This window comes from Theropithecus gelada, chromosome 1 (assembly GCF_003255815.1).
Source record: "Theropithecus gelada isolate Dixy chromosome 1, Tgel_1.0, whole genome shotgun sequence".
Lineage (NCBI taxonomy): Eukaryota > Metazoa > Chordata > Mammalia > Primates > Cercopithecidae > Theropithecus > Theropithecus gelada.
Window position 1 is genome coordinate 5,613,327 of NC_037668.1, and position 12,170 is coordinate 5,625,496.

Genomic DNA, 12,170 nt, shown 5'->3' on the forward strand with positions numbered 1-12,170 from the left:
GTTGTTTAAAACTGTGTGGCACCTCCACCCTCTCTTGCTCCCACTTTCACCATGTGATGTGCCTGCCACTGCTGCGCCTTTCACCATGAGTGAATCCTACCTGAGGCCTCACCAGGAAGCCAAGCAGATACCAGCGCCATGCTTGTACAGCCTGCAGAACTGTGAATCAACTAAACCTCTTTTCTTTATAAATTACCCAGCCTCAGGTATTTCTTTATAATGACACAAAAATAGCCTAACACACATAGCTATCTCTATCTCTATAGATTAGACAGAGATAGCCCAAAGAAACCTTGGACAAGATCATCAAATTCAATTGCCTCATTTATTTTTATTATTTTTGTTCCATGTTGTTTGGCTTATTAATATTCCCTAATGGAAATCACAACTATTAAGCCAATCATTAGGTTTGGAAAGTAGTGATAAACATGGATACAATATGATGATTTAATTAGGCACCATTTTAGAGACAGAAGCTTATGATATGACCCCTTTATGTAATAATTGCCAAAATAATATCCTACTAGAATTAATTCAATAGCATAGGTAGCTTATTTCTAGAATATTTAAAAAACTGAACCAAAGCTTACTAAGATGGGTGAATTTAATATGATGTTTTTAGCTTTGTCACAGATAGTACAATTTAGCACAAACTAAAATAAAAATGTACTGTTTGCTCTATGCTGCACCCTATATTATCAAATAGCTTGACTGAAATTACTTGACTCAAATAGCTTCATACAATTCTCACAACAGCTCAGGTAAATACTGTCATCAAACCCATTTTGTGGATGAGGAAATTGAGGATAGGCAAAGTTAAATAACTTGCTTAAGATCACAGAGCTACTAAGTAGAAAGGCTGGGATTTGCAGTCTGACACAAAAGCTCAAGCTCTGAACCACTGCAGTTTTCTGCCCAAGAATGAATATAACTTATTGATGGTTGAGGCATGTGGCAAACACTGTTGGATGCCTATTTAGCAACTATTTCCCCTTTTCTCTCCATCAGAACACTCATTTTGTTTAGGGATGACTTGTGATCAATTTAATGAACTGTGGCAAATCCTCTCTTTTTGCCAGTGACTGATCTGATGTTGCATGTGACCATTTTCTGGACAATAAGGAAGATTCTAAAGTCTGGGAAATGTTTTTCTCCTTCATAAAAATGGTGGACAGCACTTCCTTTTCTTCCCTTCCTGCTCTGTGCAATGACCTCTATGGATGTGATGTCTGGAGCTATGGCACTCACATTGCAATTAAGAGGTGACGGCCACTAACACACATGTGAGGGCAGAGAGCAAACACAAAAAAGAGCTTGGGTCCTTGATGACATGATTGTGCTGCTCAACTAACCCTGAAACTATCTGCACTTGAAACTTATATTAAAGATATAATAAATGACCTCATGTTTAAAGCTACTGTCAAATATTCTGTTCCTTGAGGCCAAAGGCATTCTAACAGATGCAATCTAGACAGAGAAAGATGTTTTCTCAGAGTTTCAGCAAAAACAGATGATGTGTAGGTTATGAAGATTTTATCCAGGAATCCATTAGTATAGGTAGTAGTTTAGAAAAAAAAAAATACTCCAAGCTTCGTCTCAGATATGGGTAAATCTGAGCCACCCACATGGTGTCTGTGCTGAATATTTTCCCCTCAGATGCACTGTTTCCTTTTCTGAAACTGACTGATATGAACTATATCAAAAGCCTCCCTTGCCCTCTGGCTTCTGGTTGGACTTGGCCATTGACCTACACCACCAGGAGACTGGAGGTGGGTGGTGAGTTAGATATAAATCCCCCAGGTCCTTTGCTGGGTGTTTACTTAGGCTGACTGCATCCGTTGACTGAAGGTCAGACTCCTGTCAGGTGGCCCTCTGTGTCTGGATTTTTCGGCAACTGTTCTTTCCCCTGATTGGACAGATCTAGGAGTTGTAGCCTCAGGGTTCCAGGCTTCTCTTGTGGTTTCCCACACCCTGCCCACATCTTTGCAAAATGCCATTTGTTTCCTGCCAGGACCCTGACTGATACAATGATGTCAACCAAATGACTGCAGCTATTGAAGTTTGGTCCAGTCTATCTGAGGTGTGGTGAGATTCTGTGGAGTTAAATAAGGGCTCTCACCTACTATTGAAGGGAGACAGGAGACTACACAAATAAATGGCATGCTGCAGAAGTGAAACAAAGATCATAGCTCAGAGAAAACATTTTCCACTTGAGGGCAAGAAATCAGAGAAAGCTACCTGGAAGAGGTGGCATTTGGGATGATGACGGATAGGAGTTTTAAAAGAGATGGTTTGAAGGGCATTCCAAAGACAGGGAAGAGTGTGAGTCAAGCCGGGGAAGAGAGAAAGCTGAAGTGAAGTTTCCGAAAAATTAGAGCTGGAAGGGATCTACGGTATCTTTTATTTGATGTTCGTTCTCCCTTCACCTCCTTTAACTGAGATTTGGCCAAGGTCAAACAGCAAGTCAGTAGCACGTCAAGACTCCAACCAGGTCTGCTGGCTACCAGGCTAGTTCTTAATAATCCACCTCTACCTCCACCCCGCCCCCTCACCTCAGGCAGTCTGCTTACTTCTCAGTCTCTCCCACTAGACTGTAACCTCCTCAATAGCGGGGCTTCTTCACCCTTGAATCCCAGTACCTAGCACAATATCTAACACAAAATCGTCATTGTCATCATCATCATCAGCAGCAGCAGCTACTAAACTTTAAGAGGCATCCACACACTGCCAGGCACTATGCAGTTATTTTGTACATCTTCTGGAATCTTCACTTTTCATTGAGGACGCTGCGGCTCAGAGAGGTTGTCTAATTTGTCTGAGGTCACACAGCAGTTAAGTGCCGGACTCTATTTTATAATATCTTTCATCAACCGGACTCCGAAGCCCTGCCTCAATGGGCGTTCATTCAACATTTGTTGAATGAACGAATGAACAAGAAATATCCACTCAGTGCAAGCTATCGGCTGTAACAGGCCACCCTAGAGGCCCCGGAACCTTGGCAGGGTCAGGACTCCGCACGTTGTCTTCCAATCTAAGCACACCGGCCCCTCTCAGCGCCCCGCACAGACTCGGAGGCTCCGCCTGCGTCTCCGCCTAACTCGCCGGCCACGCCCCCACTTCGGGGAGTTCGGTCACTCTCGGATTCGCGTTTTCCTCGGCTCCAGCAGCCGCGCAGAGGGCCTCTCCCGGCCCTGCGACCTGAAGCCCATTCCACTCCCCTGCCCCTCCTCTGCGCCCTCCCTCACTCTCCAAACTTCTTCTTTCCACCCTCTCTAAACTTCAGTCATTCTAGTGCCCGCCTCCTGCACTCGCACCGACCAACCAGTGGTCCTCATTCTCGTTGGTGGTCCGCCCCCTGCCCGCCGGGGGCCAATCCCTGGCGCGAGAGTCCGGAGCCTGGGCTCGTTCCCAAGCGCCGGGCCTGTGACGGCAGCGCGCCGGGCGCCGCGCGGCAGGAGGGGGCGGGGCTCTGGATGAGGGATGGGCGAGGGCGGGGGGAAGGGAAAAGGGAGGAGGAGGAGGTTGCGGCGGGTTTGAAAGCGGCAGTTTCCTGGCAGCTTGGGCAGGCGTTGGTCTCCGCGCTACAGCTCCGCAGCGGGCACAATCGATCCCGCGACGGGTCTACGCGCGCTTCTGCGCGCCCCCGACGGATTTTTCCCGTTCCCGGCTCTTCCCCCTTCACCTCACCGCCCCCCCGCCTCAGCCTTTCCCGCCGCTCGGGCGCTGCGCCCGGGGACCAGCCGGCGGTAGTGACCCCGCCCGAAGCCCCTTTTGGAACCGCCTGGGGACAATTCCCTTTTCCTTTCTTCAGCCTAACCCGCGGTGGCCCTCGCGGAGTCTGGTCAGCCCCGGGGAGCGCAGCTGGGAGGGGCGTCCAAGAGGCGTCTCGGGTCTGGGAGCGGCCGGGCCCCCAGCGGGCTGTGGTCACCGGGTGGGGACCGGAGCGGCGAGGCCCCCCTGACCCGGCTGCGCGGGCCGCCCAGGGCCCCCGGGCTGAGACGGGGCCGGAGCGGCGCCCCGGCCGCCCGCGCGGGGTCTCCCCCATGGTGCAGCGGGGTTCGGGATGTCGAAGACGTTGAAGAAGAAGAAGCACTGGCTCAGCAAGGTGCAGGAGTGCGCCGTGTCCTGGGCCGGGCCCCCGGGCGACTTCGGCGCGGAGATCCGCGGTGGCGCGGAGCGTGGCGAGTTCCCCTACCTGGGGCGGCTCCGCGAGGAGCCCGGCGGGGGCACCTGCTGCGTCGTCTCCGGCAAGGCGCCCAGCCCAGGGGATGTGCTGCTGGAGGTAAACGGGACGCCTGTCAGCGGGCTCACCAACCGGGACACCCTGGCTGTCATCCGCCACTTCCGCGAGCCCATCCGTCTCAAGACTGTGAAACCAGGTACGCCGGCCCTGCGTATCTGCCGCGGGGTGTTGGGTACAGGGGCGCCAGGGTGGGCGTCCTGGGAGCGACGGCACCTCCCCACCGCGTATGGTCCCGGATAATCTTAGACCTCTAGGGTGTGCCTGACTCCTTGACGAGGGGGAGGGGTGGCGTTGGTGAGTCCCATTTTGCCGATGGGAAAACTGAGCTCTGGCTTGGCGAGGTTGCCCTGCTAGCTGTGTTAGCTGTCACAGAATTGCGACTAGAAGCTGAGTTTCCTGTATTTGTAGCTCCATCTCCCCCCGCAGACAAGAGTTTTTGACTAGAGAAGGCCAGCCTTTTCCGCTCTCTGTTGTGCAAAAAGGTTCTTAGGATTGTAGCATTTTCTTTGGAACGATCTTACGCATCTTCTAACAGGGAAAAAGGGTCTTTACTATAGAAGTACTTGGTGCCAAGGTTACCACCTAGTGTACCTGGAATGGCTTAGCTGCTTCAGTGTTTCTTGCACACTAGCAGACATCTCGGAGCTGTCAGCCTAACTCTGTCAGTCCAGGTGGTTCAGGTGTCTGAGTACCGATGAGGGTACAATATGTGATATGTGGCCGACTGGTGTGTTCTTGCAGGGAGCTGTTGAAGAGAGTCTGGGTTTTGAAGGAAGACTTAGGTGCCTAGCGGAGTGAAAGCTTCTGTAACGCTTTTGATTTTACAGAATTTTGTTGAAGTGGTAGGTTAAAGGAGGCTCTTTTGCCTTGGTATCTTTTATGCTAGTAAAATTTGCTGCAAAGCACGTTACGTTTATGGCATACCTCGTCAGTTTCAAAGCATTGATCAGAGACAGCATACAGTAAGATCTGATAGTATGTAGTAGTTCTTATGAATTTGTTATAGACAGCATTGTTGGTTTTGTTTCAGCATAGATAGAATGTGGTTCTGTCGTCTTAGATGTTTGTGGGAGAGAGAATGGTGATTGTAACGTTATTAGAAACCAAACTGTTTTTCCTGAATGTGCTCTACTGAGTATACGGTGCATCAAAATATAATGGGCTGCTTAATTGTTACCTGGGCTAGGTAGCAGTCCATCCCTTGATGGCAAAATGCTAGAAAATTCTGGAGAAAAATTTAATATGTTATCTCCTTCTCATTTCTTTCTCAGCAGCTCGCTTTGGAAATATTAATATATCTTTAATAGTCCTTGAGCTTAATGGGGCTTGATGGTTTGTGGTGCGGTTTACATATGTCTGTGTATTGTGGATATATATACACACAGACTCATATGCTCCTAAGATCATAATTAAGATTTTCTTTCTATAGCCTATTCCATCGTATTCATTTTAAATGTATGGGTTTATGTAGTGAGGTTTTCTTTTTATTGTTGTTAATTTTTTAAAACTTTGGCAGACTTTAAACAGCTTTTTCTGTATAGTTTTGAGAATTTGTAAAATTTTTTCTTAACGCTAACTTTTACAGTGTGTGAAAGGCAGAGGAAAGACTTTTGGGGCTGTAATTCAGCCAGTCACGCACTGTGTGTAATGTGCAAAAGACTATATAGACAGCATTTACTAGTCTAGGTGCCAAATCTTAGTTCAAATCCCATGAGTCAGTGAATAATGAGAACATCTGCATCATTGCTTTGTGTTTTGTTTTGAGTAGTTGGGGCAAAGATGAGAATATAACGTATTTTTAGAAATTTTAAAGTTGATATATTGACATGGAAGCTGGTGTATTCTAAATTATTGTGATTTTTTTTTTTAGAAGACTGAAGAGATGGCTATTTCACATTAGTCTAATCTACCTGTTATACATTTTCTCAACCTTTGTATTATATTTAACAATAATTCAAGATTTAGAGTATTAGTCATATTAACTGTGTTAGATAAGCATCCTATGCCCCAGTATGTAGTTGACATTATTAGAGTAATACAGTTTTACCCTCTTGACAGCCATAGACACTGTTCTATTTTAAAGATTTAGCCAAAATAAAGGGAATAACATATTAATGGTCGCAGAACATTTTGTAGTCATTAGTAGTAAAGTTCTGAATACTACACTTATTTTTTAAAGAGACACTTTGAGTCAGTAATTTCTCAAGATATCATTATGTCTGTGTTATCTGAGATTAATATTGTTTCTAAGCAGGTTGTAATTTAAAAATTTTAATCTCTTTTAAAAATAGTATTCTTAGCTTCTTAATAGCCTCATGTTAGGTATTATATTAAATGGCTTTCTTAAATGGCTTTGCTTAAAAGCAACATTTGTTATAAAATAGCAAGATTTTTACAGGTTAAACACAAGACTTTAAATACTAGAAGTCAAGAACTTGAAGAGGTTATCTGTAGAACTTTGAGTTTGATTAAAAACAAATATTATTTTCAACAGAGACGAAGATTCTTTATTGTTGTGATTCATTTTGGAAAGGGTGAAAATAGAGTAAGGGAATTTAAAAAGAAACTTGCCGTAAACATTGTTTTATTTTTTTCCCTTTTCTCTAAACTTTGTGACAGAAATTGATTTTTCAAGTTAATAAGGTATTGTAAAGTGTACTTAGCACTCTGTTGTCTTGACTAGTTGCTTTTTATTAAACCATATTCATAACATGACATTTAGAGACTAGCACAGTGAAAGAGTAAAATTTAACTATTTCTGTAAGATGTAATACTAATTGGAAATGATCTCGTATTGTCTTCTGAGAAAGTCCATGGCAGAAGGATAAGCTGGGTTGTAGGACATGGCTTTTGTAGTGCTGATTCTTCCTAGCCTTCTTTTCACTTAGGTGCTAAGGGTCGCCCTCCCAAAGCCTGTACCAAAAGCCAGGTGACTTAACATCTTTCCGGCACCTACTGTCTTTAGCTGTGGTTTTTTCCCCCTTTTTTGGTTATAATCTTTAATAGAGAATTGAAGGTTACTCTTTAAAATGCGGTTTCTAATCTAAAACTTTTCCTGAATCAATTAGGTAATTTCTTACTGTTTTAGTATTAGTGTAGTACTTAGTAGTCAGTACTTTGCCTGCTTCTAGAAGAATCATTGGTTTCACCTGTTGCTTGGCCCAGTTAGTTACCTGTTTCTTAATTATGACCCTGTTGTTTATTTTTCTGCAAAGAGAAAAGTTGTCATTTGAGTTTGAACTTTGTCTTTGCCCAGTAGTAAAGTTGAACTTTGGACCCCTGGTGAAATTGTTTTGTGATATAGTACTATGACTAGGTTTAGTTTCTTTGATTTTACTATAGAGTATATACTCTTAAACCATTTCTCTCCTGGTTAATATACAAGTAGTTAGTTTTGTTCTAAAATTCCCCAGACTCTAATTGTGCACAGTTTTATGCTTCTTCATACACCTTTAAGCTCGTATTTCAGCAGTTTGCTTTCAGTAAATTTCGGTAAATTATGTGTATTTTATTCCAGAGATTAAGTATTGGTACAATAAACATGAAATCATTGTCTACTGCCGTATCATGCACACATTACATTCAACTACCCTAAGCAAGTAGTGTATCCAGGGATGAAAATCATAGGAAACAATGTTATAGTTTGTTTAAATAAAAACCAAGGTGAAACAGTTCCTGGGTAATGTTAAATGTAGGTAAAAGTCTTCACTGCTGACTCTTTGGGACATCCAATTTGTAAGGGAGTTTTATTAAAATGGGCTAATTTCCTAGATATACACTTCCTGTTGGTGAAGAAACATTACTGGATGTTTTAAAATAAGAAATATTTGTGTTATTTAAATAAAAATAACGCTGTGCCTTTCTTCTCTATTGAATCTTTTTGTTAGTTTTGTTTTGTTTATTTGTTTAGTGGGTAATTTGGGATTTTTGATGAGTTTTGTTGAGGTGGTTGTAATATTTGAAGACGGGAAAGGTAAGAGAATTTAGAGTTAATTGTTAGCCTCCCAGGTTTCAATACATTTCTTCGTACGTTTTTTAAAACAAGAAAATCTAGAGACCTAGAGAGTGTTTTAGAAACAACAGAAAGAGAAGCAAGCCAAGCCCCCTTTGCTAGGGAAAGTAGCATTACATTTTGATAAACCTTAAAGTCGAAAATTTCCTACTATTTCAGATTTTGGTAGATTTTTTCTTTTTTCTTTTCTTTTCCCCCTGCCCCCACCCCCCCCAGCCAAAGCTCTTAATAACTCAAGGGTTCAGGTTTTGGATTCTGTTCATTGACACCTTCAATTCATATGAGTAATGGTCTTACACCTTAGCGATTGCAAACTGATTTGCTTGCGTGATATTTGGTGACTCTTATTATATCATTAACATCTTTGTACTTAAAAACATTTTCTCTCCATCATTTTCTAGGAGTATTACATCCAAATATCTCAGTATGTATATATGTGTGTGTATATATACGTATGCATATAAATATGCATACGTGCATATACACAAACTTTTGTTAACTCTTCTCATATATCATTTTCTAGTATATCATTTTGGGCACTTTATTGATCCTGCCCTTACCCCCAGACTTTTTAAAAAATTTAGTTTATAAAGCTTTATTTTCCTAGGTTGAGGCATTTTAACAATTCTTTAATTTCTTGCTATCTTACTGGTACAAACAAATACTTAACATTTGGCCATTTGATTTTTAGATGATTTTAAATTTTGTTCAGTTTATTGCTAAAATTGATTTTCATGTAATATAACTCTGTGTTCCTGGGACGTATACATTATTTTTCCTCTGAGATCCTGGGATATACTTTACAAAACCTTTTGTTATGAGAGACAAATTTTCGTGATTTTTTTTTCTGCTAATTTATGTAAACTGGCAGCAAAACAAATCTTCTAAATTCATTCAAGTGTCTGACTTATGAAGTCAGTGCCTAATCTTCTCAAGTGATAGTTTCATATGGTCTTTACTGTGTAACCCCTAAGTGCTTTGTAATTTTTGGGGGGACTTAGTGTTTTGGGAGTATGTTGAAAGAGAATCTTGTTTTAATGGGTTACTTTAATATTATTTACCAATTTCAAAGTCTGTGAATGTCAGGGTTTTGTGTGTGTGTGTGTGTGTGTGTGTGTGTGATTTGACAAAAGATAAGTGTTTTGCTATTGAAGACTAGAACTGTTTTGCCTTTAATAAAGTATTTTTTGTCTTCTGAAATTTTGAGAAATAATTTTCTTGAAATATTACATTTTGGTAGACAGAATGAATGCCCTGAATTTAAAACTATTGCCAAAAGTATGAGTTTCAGAAACTTAGAAGCTGGTGTTATGAGACATGTTTGTAGGGAAAGAGGCAAATCCATTCATTGCTCTTCGAGCTGGTTTTGCTAACAAAATATCTTGTTATTATTTTGTTTTTGAAGAACAACTATTATTCAGAATGTTTTCCAAGAAAAAATGCTTATTTTATTTAATACAGAAAAAATAAGAAGTCCTATTACTGGCATACATTCATTCCCTCAGCAAGCACTTAGTGGTGCACCCATCAAGTGCCAGCATGGAGCTAGCACTGGCGATATAAACATGAGTCAGAAGTTGTGTATCTTCAAGAAGCTGGCAATTTAGTAGGAGCTTAGTGACTCATTGGTAAGGAATACCTATAGTAAGGGTTTTGCCTTTTTCACTTTTCTGCCAGTGTTTAAAACTCTTTAGGTAGGTCTTAGTATGAATTTTGGTGAAAACGAGACTAATTAACTGGCTGCATAGTGTGCTATTCAAAAAAGTTGTGGAGCTGCATTTTAGAAAGGATTTGGGTTCTCAAGTCATTTCACAAAGAGGGAAATCAAATATAAGCAAAACTGTCTTTTCAAAAAGTCCTTAAATTGTTCATAAAATACTATATTGTACTGTTTGTAGGATGAGTCCTACTTGCCACTTTTCCACCCATGTTGGAACCAATTGCAGTTTTTTGGTCGAATACCAGATGAAGTAATTTACTTGCATTAAAAAGATATGTTTTACAAAAAAATCTTTTAATTCTAAGGAATTATCCTCATCTAGGTATGTATAGTGAATTTATGGATGTTAAATGTGTACATGAAGTGAAAGAACGATTTCTTTTCTTTTCTTCTTTTTTTTTTTTTTAATATCTTGGTAGGATCCACACCATCTGCCCTTGTTTTCTGACTTGAGTGGTTGAGGAATGAATTGTGAATAATTTTGAACTTACTTTGGTTTTGAAAGATGACAGGTTTTGGTTGAGTGGAATTAGGATCTTTCCAGTAGTAGGTAAGAAGCAGAGGAGGAGAAAAACACAGGGCAAAAACATTCCATACAGAAAGGTTTACAGTGTGGTCCATCTCAATAATGTTGTGTGTGTTTGTGTATAAAAAACTTTATTTTGTACAAGGGCACAAAATCCACATTGTAGAATAATTGGAAAATAGAGGGACGATCATATTAATTGTTTAAATGGCTAGGTAGTTCCATTATGAATAGTCTTCCACAACTTTTTTTTTTTTTTTAATGTGTTATCTCCTCGAGATAATGCTGTAAGATGCTTAATGCTATTTCTGCCTTCAGCCTCATTCCACTCATAATGTAATACTATGAATATTTTTATGTAACCCTTAATGTACCATTAGTTCTGTTCTTTATGGTTAATAGCCCTGTTTGGGTTGTTTTGGAAGTCTAGCCAGTTTTATGGGAAAACACAATTTGCTGGCCTAGGAAAAAGGGAACTGAAAAATATATTTTCATCTTAATCCTGCCTTCCCTTTTGTTATAGTCACAGCCAATTGACTTCCAGTGAGAAGGGGGGCATCATTATATCTCCATTCTTCCCTGAACCCAAGCAATTTATCCTAATGCAGCCACTCAGCTGCATAGCAGTGGTTCCCAGGAGCAACCCACTTACTTGCAGCCCCCACCCATTTCGGTCATCCCAACATGGCCAGAGGAACATAGATTACGTTTTGAGGACCATAATTTGACTTGTGACGTATCTAAATACCTGAGAAAGGACACGCTGTCCTTATAGGTGATTAGGTACTTGTTTTATTAACACATACTGAGAGATATTGTTTTAGAGACTCTGTATGGGTTATAAAGGGTTAAACTTTCTTGCCATAATTTATTTTGAGTTTAGGGTTTGGTTTTAAAAAATATCATGCAGTGATAATTGGAAAAATTTTGTTTCAAATTTGTTAATAATTAAGATCTTTTCTATTTGGAGGCTTCCCTTTTTATTGTCTTGGGTATGCAATGTGAAAGGTAACCTATCTACTTAATTAAAACTTTCTGGCATTTTAGCCTCTTTGCTTTTGCTGTTTTTTTGCACAGAATTTGAAACACATAATTATTATTTTCTGGCTTCAGGGAAGTTTGTGAGAGGCAAGCCTGTATCTCATTGTTGTTCTGATTGGGAATTACACATGACTATGAAAAATGGGGTTTTACTATACATAATGGCATTTAGCAGAAGTAGTTTTATGAAAGGAAAATACCCTACAAGGTAGGAAAAAAACAAGTGTTAATGCTTCCTTTTCTGAACTTAAACAGAATTAAGCTAGATTGGCTTTGCTTTTCTTCCAGTAAAATAACTTTTAAAAATTCACTTTAATGGAATAGTTCTAGAGATATGTTACTCTTTGGATATGGTTATCTAGTTTGCAGCAAGTATCTTGTGACATATAGCTTAGATCTCAGTAGGAAAGAAAAAAATCTTAATTTACATATCAGTTTCTGTATTTGTAAGAATTCTGTAGCAAGTGACAGAAATGCTATTGAGATTAATTTAGGCTAAGAAGAAATTTATTGACTTACATACATTAAAATCCAGGCATAGATCAGTAACAGCTAACTTCATGTTCTCAAATGTTGGTCATTAGAATTATTATTTGGTTCTCTTTTCTTCCAGGTTGGATTTTTTCTC

General features: G+C 40.6%; 1 protein-coding gene across 2 annotated transcripts in view; it reads left to right on the forward strand.

Moving 5' to 3' along the window:
• Positions 1–3,882: 3,882 nt before the first annotated feature.
• MAGI3 (membrane associated guanylate kinase, WW and PDZ domain containing 3) overlaps positions 3,883–12,170 on the forward strand; it is a 293,074-nt gene continuing 284,786 nt past the window's right edge. For both annotated transcript variants that reach the window (XM_025364094.1, XM_025364092.1), the window contains exon 1: positions 3,883–4,379. In XM_025364094.1, the coding sequence (XP_025219879.1) occupies positions 4,064–4,379 (316 nt within the window). In that variant the 5' untranslated portion in view covers positions 3,883–4,063. The remainder of the gene's footprint in view (positions 4,380–12,170) is intronic.